This window comes from Rattus norvegicus, chromosome 3 (assembly GCF_036323735.1).
Source record: "Rattus norvegicus strain BN/NHsdMcwi chromosome 3, GRCr8, whole genome shotgun sequence".
In the NCBI taxonomy this organism is placed as follows: Eukaryota; Metazoa; Chordata; class Mammalia; order Rodentia; family Muridae; genus Rattus; species Rattus norvegicus.
This window is the reverse complement of record NC_086021.1, coordinates 45,132,487-45,150,801: the sequence shown is the minus strand read 5'-3', so window position 1 is coordinate 45,150,801 and position 18,315 is coordinate 45,132,487. Positions and strand designations below refer to the sequence as shown.

Genomic DNA, 18,315 nt, shown 5'->3' with positions numbered 1-18,315 from the left:
TGTGAATCGCTGTCCTGCTAAACACAATTAATAGAAACAATATGATGCACATCAAAATTGTAATACAATGATTCCAACATATATCTTGACATGATAATTTTCAGCTATTCACATACATACATACACACACACACACCCCAAAACAAGACAAAGTAAACAACAACAACAACAAAATGAGCACAAACAATCCTTAATAAGAAAAGAACTGCTGGAGCTATCCTGTCTCTGATTTCAAGTTTTACTATAAAACTATAGTAATTAATACTATTACTACTGATGATGATGGTGGTGGTGGTGGTGGTGATGATGATGATATAATAAAATATTGACATAAAAACAGAAACATTAATCAATGAAATAAAGTTGAAGACCGGACATAAACGCACATACTTGTGAATAACTTATGTTTAATAAAGTTTGAAATATATACTACAAAAACGACAGCATCTTCAACAACTGGTGCTATTCAAACTGAGTGGCTTCAGGCAGAAGAATCAAAGAAGATCCATATCTATCTCCCTGCCCAAAACTCAACTCCCCATAGATTGTAGTTGTCCTCCTAAAGCCAGATAAGCCGCAACTGATAGAGGGTATGCGGAGAATAGACTTGAACCCATTGTCCCAGGAACTGACTCTGCACACACGATCATGACCACTTCGAGTATGATCATAAATGAATAAATCAAACTCCAGGAAACTGAAAAGCTTCGCTGCAGCCAAGGACACCATCATTTGTAAAACCTGGAAGCCTACAGAATGGAAAAATATTTTTCCAACTATACATCTGATTGAGGAATGATACCAAAAATGTTGAAAGAACTAAGTACTAGATATCAAAACAAAACAAAACAAACAAACAAACAAAAAAAAAACCAAGAAAGCAACCTCAGTTTAAAACCAGGTACATATCAAACATAGAATTCTCAATAGAGGAAAGAGAAGTGATCAAGAAACATTTCAAGAAAAGTTCATCTTTGGCCATCAGGAAAATGTAAATTAAAATTACTTTGAGATTTCATTTTATTCCTGTCAGAATAGGCTAAAAATCAATAGTATTATCTGGCCAGGATGTGGGGGAAGAATAACACTCATACATTGCAAGTATGTATACACTGTGGTGTATATAGCCAATATGGAAAGCAGTGTCCCTCAGAAAAAAAGAATCTATCTATATCAAGAGTCAGATATACCATATATGACAGTTAGATTAAAATTGACCCCCATATCTTATAGTGAGAGAGACAATTGGGTGTGACCTTGTTAGTATAGGTTTGCCAACTTTGGAAGAAGTATGTCTTCTTCCAAAGATTTCAGATTCTCAAACCTGGCTCCATGTCTTTCTGCCTCAGTCTCTGCCTATCTAGACATGGAACTCTCAACTACTTCTCCAGCACCATGTCTGCCCCTGAAATATGTCTCCTGCCATGGCGTTAATGGACTACACCTCTGAAATTATAAACCAGGTCCAATTAAATGCATTTCTTTGTAAATGTTGCCATGGCTAGATGTCTGACCTCAGCAATAAAACTCTAAAAGCTCTAATTTGGTACCAGGGACACAGTGATGCTTTTATGATAGGCCAGACCATGGTCTTGTTTGAAGGAATGTGGACTAGAAAATTAACTGTACACTTAAAAAGGGCTTAATGGGTCATCCTAGTAGAAACACAGGAGACATGTGCTAAGGATGTATCTGTACTGCTAGGTCTGACTCAAAAGGTTTCAGGAGACCATAACAGTAAGTGACTTAGACATACCTTGCGATGTTTTGACAAAAACGTCGCTGTTTTTTTCCCTTGTCTGAAAAGTCTGCCTTAAGCCAAATTGAAGAGTTTTGCATTTTGTTCGCAGAGATTTCAAAAAAAAAAACTTCATGTTGTCTTTGTTCTGTGGTTATTAGTAGCCAGTTTAATGAAAATTTATAATGAAAAGAAACAACCTGGGCAAGAAAAAATAAAACATGTACCGTTTGAAAAACAGAACACCAGAAAGTGTAAAAAAAAAAAAAAAACTAAAGAAAAGCCTGATGTTACATGGAAGAAAGGGACTGATGGCCTTAAATAAGACCCCACCCTGCTAGGCTTCCAATTTGTAAAAAGTGATTATAAAAATTGAAAAGAATATAAAAGAAACAATGGGGTGTTGTAGTGTACACCGTTAATCTCAGAATTCTGAAGGCAGAGGCTGATAGACCTGCTGTGTTCATGGAAACGTGTTATGCCATTCAATTCTATCAGTCATTGGAAGCAGAAATGACTATAGTTACAAACTTCATTTTCCAGTATATCCTCATCTTCTTCAAGTTCTGATGTGCTGAGCCCTGGAGCAGTCAGGGATGTAGCAGTCAGATTATTGGCCTCTTTCCTAAATGGATACTATCCCAATAATCTACATTTGCATATTTAAATTCAGAACTTTCTAGTCTGGGGACTGATACCAGCCCTGGGATGCAAGTCCAAAATACAGCTTATTGGGAAACAAATAATGGTAGGGATAATAAAAAGACATTTTCCTAAATTGTACTGATACAATATAAGACAAGAAAACAACAGCATATTCTTCTAATATAAGAAATGCTGTCTTATTTTACTAAAAGCATCTTTAACCCTACAAGTTTTATTCCACAAAGGACAATTCTCTTTGCATCAAGATTGAAATCACTAATCATCTCTCTTCTTTTAAAAAAGCAAATTACAGGTTTACTCTATTTATTGATTAATGTGTACATTTGTATTTGCACATATGTGCAGGTGCTCTTGTTGGTCAGAAGAAGGCACAAGAACAATTAAAAAAAAAAGAGGCCATAAGTTAAAGAGGGAGTGGTTGGTGTTGGGGGGCAAGTGAGTAGTTGAAGGGAGGAAAGTTAAGGGAAAAATTTACGTTATTATATTTCATTTAAAAAGTAAACTTTTAGAAAATGAAAAAATGAAACTATTCATGGAATCATTGGAAATTTATCATCACTTTTTCATGCTCATGAGCTGGCAATGAGCATATGAGGTTTCTTTTTTATTATTATTTTTGGATTTTTTTTATTTATATTTCAAAGCTTATCCCATTTCCCGTTTTCCCATCCATAAACCCCATATGTCATTCCCCCTACCCCTGCTTCTATGATGGTGTTCCCCCTCCCACCCACCCACCCACTGTTTCCCTCCTCCTCACCGTGATATTCCCCTACATGGGAAGTGGATCCTTGACAAGACCGAGGACTTCTCCTCTCATTGTTGCCCAACAAGGCCATCCTCTGCTACATATGCAGGTGGAGCCATGGGTCTGTCCATGTGTACTCTTTGGATAGTGGTTAGTCATTGGAACCTCTCATTGGTTGGTATTGCTGTTCTTATGGGGTTGCAACCCCCTTAACCTCCTTCAATGCTTTCTCTAGTTCCTCAATTGGGGACCACATTCTCAGTTCAGTGGTTGGCTGAGAGCACCCACCTCTTTATTTGTCATGATCTGGCAGAGTCTCTCAGGAGACAACTATATCAGGTTTCTTTCAGGTTTCACTTCTTGGCATCAGCAATATTGTCTGGGTTTGGTGGCTGTATGTATATGGACTGGATCCCAAGGGGGGACAGTTTCTGGATGTCCTTTCTTGTCGTCTCTGCTCCAAATGTGTCTCTGCATTAACTCCTGTTCCCCCTTCTAAGAAGGACTGAATGATCCACACTTTGGTCATCCTTCTTGAGCTTCATGTGGTCTGAGGATTGTATCTTGGGTAATTAGAGCTTTTAGGCTAAGACCACTTATCAGTGAGTGCATACCATGTGTGTTTTCTTGTGATTGGGTTAGTTCACTCAGGATGATATTTTCTAGTTCCAATCATTTGCCTATGAATTTCATGAAGTCATTGTATTTAATAGCTGAGTTTTACTACATTGTATAAATGTACCACATTTTCTGTATCCATTCTTCTGTTGAGGGACATCTGGGTTCTTTCCTGCTTCTGTTATACATAAAACTACTATGAACATAGTAGAGCATGTGTCCTTGTTATACATTGGAGCATCTTTTGGTTATATCAGAAGCGGTATTGCTGGTTCCTCAGGTACTGCTATGTCTAATTTTCCGAGAAACCTCCAGACTGATTTCCAGAGTGGTTGTACCAGCTTCCAATCACACCAACAATAGAGGAGTGTTCCTCTTTCTCTACATCCTCACCAACATCTGTTGTCACCTGAGATTTTGATCTTAGTCATTCTTAGGTGAGGTGGAGTCTCAGGGCTGTTTTGATTTGCATTTCCCTGTTGGCTAAGGATGTTGAACATTTCTTTAGGTGCTTCTCAGTCATTCAATATTCCTCAGCTTAGAATTCTTTGTTTAGCTCTATACCCCATTTTTAATGGGGTTATTTGGTTCTCTGGAGTCTAACTTCTTGAGTTCTTTGTATGTATTAGAAATTAGCACTCTATTGAATGCAAGATTAGAAAACGTCTTTTCCCAATCTGTTGGTTGCCATTTGGCCCTAATGACAGTGTCCTTTGCCTTCCAAAAAGTTTGCAATGTTAAGAAGTACCATTTGTTGATTCTCGATCTTAGAACATAAGTGATTTGTGTTCTGTTCAGGAAAATTTCCATAGTATCCATGTGTTCAAGGTTCTTCCCTACTTTTTCTTCTATTAGTTTGAGTGCATCTGGTTTTATGTGGAGGTCCTTGTTACACTTGGACTTAAGATTTGTACAGGGTGATAAGAATGGATCTATTTGCATTTTTCTACATGCAGACTGTCATTTGAACTAGCACCATTTGGTGAAAGTTCTAGTTTTTTTCTCACTGGATGGTTTTAACTCCTTTGTCAAAGAGCAAGTGACCATAAGTGTGTGGGTCCATTTCTGGGTCTTAAATTATATTCCCCTGATCTACCTGCCTGTCTCTGTACCAATATCATACAATTTTTATCACTATTGCTCGATAGTACAGCTTGAGGTCAGGGATGTTGACTCTAACTGAAGTTCTTTTATTGTTGAGAATAATTTTTGCTATCCTTGTTGTTGTTGTTGTCGTTGTTGTTGTTCCAAATGAATTTGCAAATTGCTCTTTCTAACTCCATGAAGAATTGAGTTGGAATTTCGGCGGAGATTGCATTGATTCTGTAGATTGCTTTGGGCAAGATGGCCATTTTTACTATATTAATCCTGCCAATCCATGAGCATGGGGGATCTTTCCATCTTCTGAGATCTTCAATTTCTTTCGTGACAGACTTGAAGTTCTTGTCATACAGATCTTTTACTTGCTTTGTTAGAGTCACACTGAGTTATTTTATTTTATTTGTGACTATTGTGAATGGTGTCATTTCCCTAAATTCTTTCTCACCCTGTTTATCCTTTGAGTAGAGGAAGGCTACTGATTTGTTTAATTTAGTTCCAGCCACTTTTCTGAAGTTGTTTATCATCCGTAGGAGTTCTCTGAAAGAATTTTTGGGGTCACTTAAGTATACTATCATGTCATCTGCAAATAGTGATATTTTGACTTCTTCATTTCCAATTTATATTTCTTTGACCTCCTCTTGTTGTCTGCTTACTCTGGCTAGGACTACAAGTATTATATTGAACAGGTAGGGAGAGAGTGGCCAGTCTTGTCTAGCCCTGATTTTAGTGTGATTGCTTCAAGTTTTTCTCCATTTAGTTTAACGTTGTCTATTGGTTTGCTGTATATTGCTTTTACTATGTTTAGGTATGGACTTGAATTCATGACCTTTCTAAGATTTATAACATGCAGTGGTTTTGAATTTTGTCAAATACTTTCTCAGCTTCTACTGAGATGATCATGTGGGGTTTTTTTCTTTGTTTTGGCTGTGCAGTTTTTTTGGCTTCTAAACTCATGAACATTTTTAGTTCTTTTCACTTTGCAGAAAGTTTTCTTTATAAATTTAATTATCTGTGTTATACTTCACAGAAAAATTGTGAAACGAGTTGTTCCAAAGATCAATTTCAGTGTTCCAATGGCCAATGTCTGTCAGCAAAATGGAAGTGTGATGGACATGAAGATTGTAAATATGGAGAAGATGAGAAAAACTGTGAGCCAGGTAAAATTAGAATCGAGTATCCACATTAGTGCTTCCTCTAAATGTGATGGAATTTAAACAAAGGCAGTGATGTACAGAAAACTTACAAAGGCATACGTTTTGCTGGCATTTAGAAATCACTTAGAATATCTGTGAGTAAAATCTTTCTGCATTTTCCCTATGTTTCAAAGTCATTTTGATAGATAAAATCACTCCTTATATATGAAATCCATATTTGGATTTCAGGCACCCATATTTGATTTCTGGTTCTTCTGCCTTACCACACCTCTTTCAGTTTTTTTCCCCTTATTACAAAATAAATTTGTTTTCATCATAAAATGTGAGGTTTTGAAAAATGCAGTGACAGTTAGATGGGCCAGCTGAAAAGTACACAGGTTCTATTTGTATTTATGTCTCATACCAAGTCAGATGAAAATTAGGAAATATTCTAGGGTATAGAAAAATAATGTACTCCATACATTTCTATTACTTAAACATGGTTCTACAATAAACTCATTAAATATGCAATGTTTATCTGGATGTACCAGTTACATTGTCTTACAGAAACAATCAGAAGATCACACTGTTATCTATGTATAAATACAGAAGAATGAACTTGGGAGATAAGATTGATAAGAACTTAAGAAGAAGTTTATTCCAGTTATCACCCATATTCTGATGAATCATATCTTTCTTTCTGGCACCAGATGCATTCTTAGTCATGGTATTCATCACATTCACTAGATAAAACTGTTGTCTAAAACATATGAAACTCAAGAAAGCCTTTTACACCTTTGTTTAAAGTATAAATAAGACCTCATATTCATTGTACAAGTAAGTTAGGGCATATCATTACCAATTTCAACATCAAACTCTAGAAATATCACTATGACCCCAAAACACAAATCCATAGTCAAAATGTAGCTTTATTAATTTATATCATTATAACTTAAATGATATGATGGTAATAATTTATACACTTAAAATTTCTGCTTAAGAAAGACAAAAACAAAAATTCTAGTAAGGCAATGGTGGTACACACCTTTAATTACAGCATTGGGGAGGCAAAAGTAGGTAGGTGAATCTTTTAGTTTGAGTCAACCATGGTCTACAGAGTGAGTTCTAGGATCATCAGGATTTTACAGAGATACCCTGTTTTGATAAACAAAACAACAACAAAGATGAAAGAAAGAAGGAAAGGAAGGAAGAAAGAAAGAGCAACTATAAATTCTGTAGGCTTGGTTAACTACACAAGTAATGTTATTTTTAGGTCTCAAGACAAAAATGTTGAAGTATATATATCACTAGATCACATTCAAAAATTTTCACTTTCTGTTTTATAAATAGCATATATAAATGAAACAAACTTACTCAAGGCTACTTAATGATTCTACATCTTTGAAAATATATATTTTCAAATAATTTTACATTGTGAGAAACCCACTTAACTCTTCAAGATCTATGGAATAAAGTCTCAGTGTTTATTGTTAATTTAGTTTATTGTGTTAAATCCTTACTTCAATCCCATCAGTTGGTATTATCATGAATTCATGTTCTTATATTCATTTATATATTTTACCTTATAAACCAATCATTTTTATTCCTATATCTAAACTTCGGCTTTCTTGTTTAGCCTTTCCTGTCTGCTCATCAAGTGAATATATGTGTGCCAGTGGAGGATGTCTGTCAGCATCTTTGAAATGTAATGGAGAAACTGACTGTGTTGATGGTTCAGATGAGGTAAAAATATATCATTTGATTAAATCCTATGAATTACATAATGCAATTGAAATAAAAATAAAATAAGCAGAATTTTGACTATTAGCAGTTATCTCTAATTTTGTATGTTATGCATGAATATAATTTCTACAGCAAATAGAAGGACCTTCATGCTTCATATAGAGATCTTCTATATCCTAAAGCACACTGTGATTTGTTGAAATTGTGTTCATCAGGACAAATAAAATGAATCTTACTCTATAACAAATATCCACTATTATGAATTCCCTGGCCACACTGCAAGTAATTCTTTCTACCGTCATAAATGAAAGCTCATGTGTGCCCATTGTATTTTTACAGATGGACTGTGTGACAGAATGTAAGGAAGATCAGTTTCAATGCAGAAATAAAGCATATTGTATTCCAATTCGGTGGCTGTGCGATGGAATTTATGACTGTGTGGACGGCAGTGATGAAGAGAACTGTGGCAGAGGTAAGGTGTGTGTGTGTGTGTGTGTGTGTGTGTGTGTGTGTGTGTGTGTGTGTGTGGGAGAGAGAGAGAGAGAGAGAGAGAGATATTAAATAGTATCTATATAACATGCAAAAGATTTATGAATAATTCTTTTAGTTCTTTCTAGTTCTATTCTATAATGCCTTGATTTAAATAAGAAATGCACAAATTTTGACACAAAATGTAATCCCTAAGGATCCACACTGGGAAAAACATGTCACTCAGATGTAAAAGGTTATATAGTACCAGATGGAAGAATGTTTCCAGGCTAGATAGCCATTAGGTCTGTGACATAGCGTGAGATACAGTGGATTCAGGCTCTGCAAAAGAAGTAGTTTTAAGAGGTCACAGGCTCTGAAGGGACAGGTTACAGTCTATATATACACATAACAAGTATCTACAGACACAGGACACAGCCTCTGTAGATGATACTAACTGCACATGCATTCTCTGTGCTCTGCCAGTACCTCCCTTTTATGTGGCTTTCGCACTCTGAGAGAACAAGAACACATGGTTTACTGGAAGGCAAACAGTTGTTATATGTATGACATGTAACTTGTAGCTAGTTCCAGAGATTTTTCTTGTTGTCATATTGTTGACAGGATGAATTACCATTTTTTCCAATGGAGAAGATGGATTTTAATTTTAGAATACAGTATTTTGCAGCTTTGTGAAGACCATTTTTATATAGTAATATTTTGGGCATATATCATGACGTTAAAATCAGCCAATTGTTATGAAAATTATAAAGAATGTGTGTGCTGAAACTTAAAATGATCAAGGGTTACATGATTTTTACATTATTGTTTTGTTACTCTTGTTCCAATGCAATAATTTATAACTTGCTCACAGCTTTCTCTCAGTGGACTTTACATTTTAATATCTGGAACATGATCAATAGAGATGATACTGTCACAGGCTCCTAGACATTCCAAAATACTCACAGAATTTGTATCGCTTAAATACCTCTATTTTTTAAGATTATGATTGGATAATGCCTCCATCTCACACCTGGCAATATCTTATGCTAGGAAACATTTTAGTCCACCTCAGGCCAGCATGGAGAAGAGGGAAAAATAAGCATCTGAAATAGCTGTCTAACTTCAGTAGTCCTCAGATTCTCATTTTATAGTCGATCTTTCTGGCAACAGGAATTTCCTGGACCACATGGTAGCACCAATTCATCCTCACTCTCATATAAAAGGCTCTGTAAGTATAGCTTAGTTGGTAAGCGAATCAATCCCTTCAATGCTCAAGTTGCCACCAGTGCTAGTGCAGCTAGGAGACTAAGGCTCCGTGAATACTGCCCAACTAGTTATCAGTCCATTTGCCAGGTCTGCCTTGTTCATGTCAACTTCATGCCGTATGTACAGATGCTTCATTGTATGACATCCTGAGAAAATGGGAAATTTCAAGTATCTTTTGTATTGAGATGAATTCTACTTAATGTTTCATAGAGTGAAAGAATTGGATATTTTCATCTGATCACTTTCATTTGACAAAGCCACCTATGCCCTGTTTGTTCACACGTTCAACTTTGTAAAGATTCTTTGAGTCTAAGCAATTATGTTTAAACAAAAATTAAATTCCTGCATTTATATTCCTCGAGGAGAGACATGTTTTCAACCTTAGTATTTATTTTAATCTCAAGAAGTAACTTTTGTATTGGAAACATATTTCTCAAAACTTTGAGGAAATGGAAAGCCAAAATAAGCCTCCCTCATACTAAAGTTGAATTTTACCTGTCATCTTAAATCTGGACATTTGTACTAGCAAATGGTATCCTAGAAGTTAAGGAAGCTGCATGTGTATGTTTGTGTGATGCATCAGTGCATAAAGTACGAGTATAAGAGCTAAGGGTCTTAGTTATGATACCTAGTAGTCCTACCACCAGTGTTGTGTGGGTACAGAAATGAATAACTCTCACAGGATTGTGGTCAAGTCAGTCCAGCCAAGATGGAGAACTCCAGGTACATTGAGAGAACCAGTCTCACGGGGGCTATCTATAGAGTAATAGAGGAAGATGTCTGGCCTGTAATCTTGCATGCATAGCCAAATGTATCTACATGCATGCTAGCATAAAACACATTGGTGTATACTAGTATACATAACATACACATATAGCCATATAGCGTGTGCACATACACACACACACACACACACACACACATACACACACACACACACACACACACACACACACACACACGCCACACAAGGTTAAGATTCATCATAGATTCATCATGACAGAGCTTTGGTTACTTAGTTCTCAAGAATAACATTACAAATCTGAGAGAATTAACAAACCATATTTGCATTTTAAAAGATAGAATCTATGGTCCACAAGAACCTGATTCCTGTTGTGGTTTGAACTTTCCTTCTTTGTTCTACTTGTTCTGGCATCTGTGGAAAAATGAATGGCAGGATTCCTTGATCAAACACAAGACAAATTATGTAAATCTTTATGTGCTTTGTAAAATATTGCAATATATCAAAGCTTATATCAACCCTAGTCACAATGAGAACTTACAACTGTTGCTTTCTGTGTGATTCTCTTGACCATCTTTTTATGAAGCTCCCAGTAGCTCAGTTATAGTTCAGATATGTCATTGTTAAGCTTTGTATTATGTTCTCTACTCTATAAATAATCCTCTGTTGAGTTGATCATGAATATATCTAGGAAACTGAAAGGTGAATGTAGCAAATTTCTTTAAATTTTACCTTTTCTGCTGCTCAATCTGAAGTCATTAGTAGGCTATCACAAAATCCTTTAGCTTACTGTTACAATTATGATCAAATTCATATTTCTATTCCTGATTAAAAATGTGATATCCAACACTATTCTGGGCTTATATAAATAAAATGGCATCTAACTCAGTAGCTTAGGGATATCACTTTTCCTTTGAACAACACTGATATGCTCCAAACAGAATTCTGTAAGATAATTAAAGTATGCCAAGAGTTCATAACCACTTTTTAATTTAATTTGTTGCAAAGATACAGTGTGCACTGAGATTAATAACTTAAACCATTCTTACCTGAAAATTTTTGACTCTGCTGCACAACACATTGATTGTGATTTTGAATTAAGGCAATGCACACCGGACCTGATAACCTGATATTCATGTGATCTCTCCCTCTCACTTTCCCTTGCCCTCCCTCCCTCCCTTCTTCCCTCTCTCCTCTCTCCACCCACCTTCTCGCTTTCTCTCTCTCTTCCCACCTCTCTCTTTCTTCCTTTCCTTCCCTCTCCCCTTCCTCCCTTCTCCCTTTATTTTTCCCTTCCTGCTCCTCTTCTTCATTGGGGGAATTCTGAGTATCTAGGCAGCTTTATAACCTACGTTGATCCACCCGCAATTACTTCTCACCAGTCTTCAAAGCACTGGAACTAAGGCTGCTACCAGTACACTAATAAAGCACTCATTATCCATTTACTATTGCACATCACTCATGCTTTCTTTTGTATTGTTTTTCATTGAAAACATATTAAATGATTTTATGTTAGGTTCAACTTGTTCGGATAATTGAGATTAGAATTAGAGTGCAGTATTTTAGATCTTAGCATTGCAGACATTTAAAACTAAAAAGCATTTCAGGGATCAGTGTAGAACTATGAAACCTGACAGAGTGAATGTTAGTCAATCAATCCCCTGACTAGTTAAAAACCTGTCATTGTGTCTTTGGCTTCTATGATTCTTAATGTTGGCAATGTAAGCTGAACACATTTGACTTTTGAAATTTTGCAGAAATTCTTAGTCCCTGATTTAACGCTTGCTCAAATTTTTGAACAGTAAATATATTCATATCTCTCTTCCTCTGAGCATGTCTGCAATGAATCATATTACGTTGTGGGTTTTTTTTTTTGTGTGAAGTCAATTATGTGAGATCTGCTGAGTCCCCTTCATGCCATAACCTTGCTTGACAACTCACACCAGGCATAAAAAAAAATCATGAGCATTTTCTATTAGGAAACCAACCATATTTGTTTACTTTAACACTGGGTTAATATCTCTGTTTTATTATTGGGTAGTACTTGTGAATATAGGCCTATAAGTTGCTTTGTTTTGAATCTCTGTCAAGTTAAAAGACTGATCAGATAAGTACAGGAAACCACAGTCCCAATAGCCATTGAGGTCTACATTGCACTTCTTATCTTTTCATACAAAGAACCTAAATATATCAATTCATTCCATTCTGTGCATGTGCTATTGACACATAAATTTTATATTCTAAAAGTTTTATATTTTCTATGTGTCCTAGTTAGGGTTTTACTGTTGTGAACAGACACATGACCAAGGCAAGTCTTATAAAGGACATTTTAATTGGGCTCATAGGTTTAGCGATTCAGTCCAGTGTCATCAAGGTGGGAGCATGCCAACATCCAGGCAGGTATGGTGTAGGAAGAGCTGAGAATTCTACATCTTCATCTGAAGGCTGCTAGTGGAAGACTGACTTCTAGGCAGCTAGAGTGAGGGTCTTAAGCCCACCCGCAGTGAGACACCTACTCCAACAAGGCCATACCTCTTAATAGGACTCCCTAGGCCAAGCATGTATAAACCATTACCCTATGCTTTTCATTTTGTGTGAAAATTTAAACATATAAAAAGCAATGACTGACTGAACAAGTTTCATAGGGAGAAATTAATAAATGGATTGACAAATTACTTTTGTCTTTTTAAGACTAATATTTATGTCTAAATAATAACCTGTCTAAAACCATCTTTGCAGTTACTATAATATTTTGGTGAAAAAGTAGGACTGCGATTTATGGTTTGGGGAAATTAAAAATAACTGTTTCTTCTTTTTCTGTATTGAATAGAAATACAAGTTAAATAAAAATATAATTTTAGTGAATTTCATAAATACATATAATGATTTTAATAAAATGTTACCTTCCTCTCCTCTGTCTAACTGCTCCACCGTCTACCTTCCTCCCAATTACAGGTTGTCATAATTACTGTAGTCTTCATCTTTCTCCATCCTTCCGTCCACCTTCCCTGCCTCTTCTTACTTCTCCTCTTCTTGTTCTTCTCTATAGCTTATTGGGCTCAACTTGTGGTGTTAATATACACAGGGGTGTGGGGCCATCAACTAGAGCAGGGTTGATCTACCACAAGCCTCACATTTAAAACAACAAAACAAAAGTAAACAAAACAATATGAAACCTAATCTATTACTATAGAAGCCATTAACTGTAAATTCTCAACTATGGTTGTGGGGCTGATAAGGTCTTTTATCATCCACACCTGAATATGTATTTGCTTGTACTTTTTCAGGTTTTGAACCGGCAAACACGATTTTTGAGCACATGAGTTTGTCATGTATAGAAGGCACTCTGTAATCTTCTTTTATATTTGTTTGTTTTTCTTTTCTTTATTTTTGGGGGTGGAGTAAGATGATTTGTTATCTTTGGGTTTGTGAGACAGGGTTTCTCTGTGTACCCTTGGTTGTTCTGGAATTCACTCTGTAGACCAGACTGGGCTTGAACAAAGATCTGCCCATTTCTGCCAACCGAGTGTTATGATTAAAGTCAAGCACCATCACCATCAAACTTTTGCTCTGCTCTTTACTGCCCTTGACCTCATGCAATACCCTCACCCTCTGTTTGTAAGAAGCTCTCGGAGCCATGCTGTAACAACAGGGTAATATATATATATATATATATATATATATATATATATATATGATATATCCTCTTATATCACTTATTAACTGCACTTTGACTAACTGATTCTGCCCTCAATTGCACAAAGAATCACCCTTAGAAAATATGAGCTCCTAAGCAATGAATTATTGGCCAGACTTACAGTACTACATTTCTTCTTATAGAGTGGGCAATAAATTCAATCACAGAGCATAGTATCTATATCTTTATTATATCCACGTGCATATGTGGTTGTGCTAGTCATTATTACAATGAATTGAAAATTATAAAGAAGGATGAATTGATAACTTTTTTCCTACAGCCACTTCTGGGACTATTAAAACTAGCCAGAAAAGACAAAGATTCAGGGTTAACACCAACTTGATTTTTCCATTTCCTATGTTCAAAGTATGTGCCGTCTTCACACATAATGTTTTAAAACACTAAAAACCCATATAGAAACTTACTTTATAACCTTCATGACTATATATATGTATATATGTATATATATACATTTTATAAATAATATATATGAAATAAAATCATATATATATATATATTTATGAAATTTTAATTGGAGTTAATTTACACAAAGGATAATACTCATCCCCAAAGATATACTTTCAACAGTAATATGTTATTTCTTGGTAATCTCTAAATAAAATATATATTTGACACTAATATAAAGATATTTTGAGTTATATAATTAGGAACAAGCTTATTGTTAAAGACAAAGTTTGGAAACTTCCTGTTTCTGATATTATGCTGGAAAGAAATATAAGGAAATGGCGGAGAATTAGTAGGAAAAATGGAGGATGTTGAACCCTTCCTTTTGGCATTACTAATTTTATCAATCTTCCTTTTCTTTGAAATGAAGGAGGAAGTATATGCAGAGCTGATGAGTTCCTGTGCAATAACTCCCTGTGCAAGCTCCATTTCTGGGTTTGTGATGGAGAAGATGACTGTGGAGACAACTCTGATGAAGTGCCTGACATGTGTGGTATGGTCTCTCACATGATTCCTAATGAGCTCTTATGATCTAACACTCCAGTGGTACCAGGGAAGTATTGACATGACAAACAGATTCCATATCCCTGCAGTCAGGTACATATAGTATATCATCAGATAGCATCTGTCTGCATAATAAAAGATCAACCTCTTTAAATTTCTTGACTCTGTAGACAGCACACTAACATCTTAATCTGTCATGACAGAACTATTCAGCAGATACAGTATACAGTGTTTAAAAGGATTCTTTGCAACCCCATAGGAAGAACAACAATATCAACCAACCAGAGGCTCCAGAGTTTCCAGAAACTAAACTACAAACCAAAGAATAGACATGGAGCGATCCATGGCGCCAGATTCATATGTGGCAGAGGATGGGCCTTGTCTGACGTCAAAGGGAGGAGAGGCCCTTAGTCCTGTGAAAGTTCAATAACCCCGTGTCGGGAAATGCCAGTGTGGGGCAGCTGGAGGGAATGGGTGGGTCGGGTAGCACCCATATGGAGACAGGACTTAGAGGGATGTTGGACTTTGCACAGAGACTCTCCATGGAGATCTCTAGTCCTGCTAGGTGCGGTTTCAGGTGAAGGGGAGAGAAGTCAGGCAGGGAGGGGGGAACAGCTTTCACTGCCTGCTCCAGAGATTTTGGGGAGAGCAGATCTCTTCCCCAAGCGGTGATGTTACAGCTCTTATTACAGAAGCTCTCAGACAATGGAATCAATCCTGCACACCTTTAATTCTTCTGAATAGGATTCGAAATTACAATTTTGGGTGGGTCAGGGTCTGGCAGCAGGTGCTTCCTATTGGTTTGGTCTGAGAGCTTGGGAATACCTTATCTACATATTTGGGGCGTGGTCCTGCTTCTATGTAACTGATCTGTCTTAAGCCTATGTAACCTGTGGTCAAGTCTTCACCTGTGAAGGAGTGGCTTGGGGCATTGCCCTGCATGACTGATCTGTCTCAAACTTATCTTCAAGGGGTTGTGGGGAGCTGTAGCTACATGTGAGAGAGTCCTGGTCTCCTGGGAGCTGGGAATGCTCCTGCCATTCCTTTTAGGGTCCTGGGTATTTGACCTATCTTGAACAGGAATCAGGGTACCTTTCACAGTCCGCCACAACACAGAGGAATGGGATGAGGATTATTTTGGAGGGGAAACAGGGAAAGGGGATAGCATTCAAAATGTAAATAAAGAAAATATCCAATAAGAGAAAAGAAAAAATAAGAGGATTTATATACTACAGATGGACTATTGAACTGAGCTACATTTAAATATGTTCTCTTAATTCTAATGTGTGTTTTATTATAAGGAAGTTTTAATATTAAGTAAATAGAAGTAATGTGAGTACCCGAGTAGCATACTAGAGGTAAGAACTCACTTCAGCATGTGTTCATAAATCAATGTAAAATAGATACAAAATCGTCTTGTCCATTTAGCATTCAGATTTTAAGAAACAAACAAAAAATCACATAGTTTCTCTATGTTCAATTTACCCTGGACTAATATTTTCAGGGTATGTGAAATGAAAAAAAATAGTAAAATTTAAAATTATCAGTACAACTAATTTCTTATATTTCTAATTATTAAATTAATTTCTTTACTTTATATTCTGACCACAATAGTTTCTTTCCTCTCTTCTTACCTCCTAGCCCTCTCTCTCCCTGAACCTTCTCTCCCTCCCCATTCATTCCTCTTCCCTTTCTCTTCAGAAAAAGAGAGACCTCCCATTGTTATAAACCAGCGTTGGCTTATCAAGTGGCAGTAATAATAGACATATCTTCTTCTCTTGAGGCTACATGAGGGATCCCAATTAGGGAAAAAGGTCCTATAAGCAGGCAGCACAGTCAGAGGCAGTCCTTGCTCTCACTGTCAGTAGTCCCATATGATGATCAAGATACACAACCTAAGTGCAGATGACCTAGATCAGTCCCATGTATGCTCGCTTGTTGTTGATTCTGTCTCTGTGCGCCCTTATGGGGCTAGGATAATTGCTTCTGTGGGTTTTCTTGTATTGTCCTTGACCTCAAGTTACCATATTCCTTCTTCCTACTGTGCTGCCAGAAGCCACTGAACCCACCTTGTTGTTTGGATTCTTTGGATATGTGGGTTTAGCACAGTTACCATTTATTGTTAATATCCCCCCATAAGTGAGTACGTGCAATGTTGGTCTTTCTGGGTATGGATTACCTCCCCCAGGATGTTCTTTTCTAGTTCTATCAATTTTCTGGCAAATCATATGGAGTCATTGTTTTCAACAGCTGAGTAATACTCCACTGTATAAATGCACCATATTTTTTAATTCATTCTTTGATTGAGAGACATGTAGATTATTTCCAATTTTTGGCCATTGAAAAAAAAGCTGCTATGGTCCCTGCAGTACCTGATTATGTTCTTCCCTTTGTCTTCCTGTTGCCTCTACTAAACAGGTGCCTTCCCCCACTCTGGCCTCTGTGATTGCTTTCTTCTCCTTCACTAGTGAAACTGAGACATCCTCACTTGGACCCTTCGGCCTGTTAACCTTCTTGAGTTCTCTGGATTTATCCTGGGTATTCTGTACATTTTTGGCTAATATTCACTTGTTAATAAGTACATACCATACATGTACTTTTGGGTATGAGAGACATCACTTAGGGATGATATTTTATAGTTCCATACATTTGCCTACAAATGCCTTGTTGTTAATAGCTGAGTACCATTCTATTGTGTAAATGAACCACATTTTCTGCTTGCATTCTTCCATTGAGGGGTATCTGAGTTGTTTCCAGCTTCTGTCTATCATAATAAAGCTGCTTTGAACATATTGGAACTCATGACTCTGTGTAATGGTGGGACATCTTTGGGGTATATGCCCAAGAATGGTATAACTAGGTCTTCAGGTAGATCGATTTCCAATTTTCTGAGGAAACTTGAGATTGATTTCCAGAGTGGTTGTACCAGTTTGCAATCCCACCAGTAATAGGACTAATCCATACCCTTGCCAACATGTGCTGTGATCTGAGTTTTTGATCTTAGCCATACTGATTGGTTTTAGGTGGAATCTCAGGGTCATTTTAATTTGCATTTCTGTTCACAAAGGACTTTGAAATTTCCTTAAGTGCTCCCCAACCTTTCCAGATTCCTCTGTTGTGAAATCTCTGTTTAGTTCAATACCCCATTTTTATTTATCGATTTGTTTGGTTTCTTAGTGGCTAGCTTTTTTGGTTTTTACTTTAATTTTATGTTTTATTGGATTTTTTAAAATTTATATTTCAAACGTTATTCCTTTTCCCAGTTTCTTGGACATAAGCCCCTATTCCATCCCCTTCTCCTTCTTCTATAAGGGTATTCCCCTTCCCATCCACCCCTGACATTCCCCTACACTGGTGGTCCAACCTTGGCAGGACCAAGGGCTTCTCCTTCCATTGGTACCCAACAAGGTCATCCTCTGCTAC

The 18,315-nt window shown here is 36.6% G+C and overlaps 1 protein-coding gene across 6 annotated transcripts in view; it reads left to right on the top strand.

Annotated features, from left to right (window-relative positions):
• Lrp1b (LDL receptor related protein 1B) overlaps positions 1-18,315 on the top strand; it is a 2,121,147-nt gene that overhangs the window by 1,974,346 nt on the left and 128,486 nt on the right. For all 6 annotated transcript variants that reach the window (XR_010064783.1, XM_063284873.1, XM_063284870.1 and 3 more), the window contains 4 exons: positions 5,899-6,028; positions 7,641-7,747; positions 8,087-8,219; positions 14,759-14,881. Coding sequence is in view for 5 of the 6 variants with exons in the window: in XM_063284873.1 (XP_063140943.1) it covers positions 5,899-6,028; positions 7,641-7,747; positions 8,087-8,219; positions 14,759-14,881 (493 nt within the window). In the remaining variant the exon portion in view is untranslated. The remainder of the gene's footprint in view (positions 1-5,898; positions 6,029-7,640; positions 7,748-8,086; positions 8,220-14,758; positions 14,882-18,315) is intronic.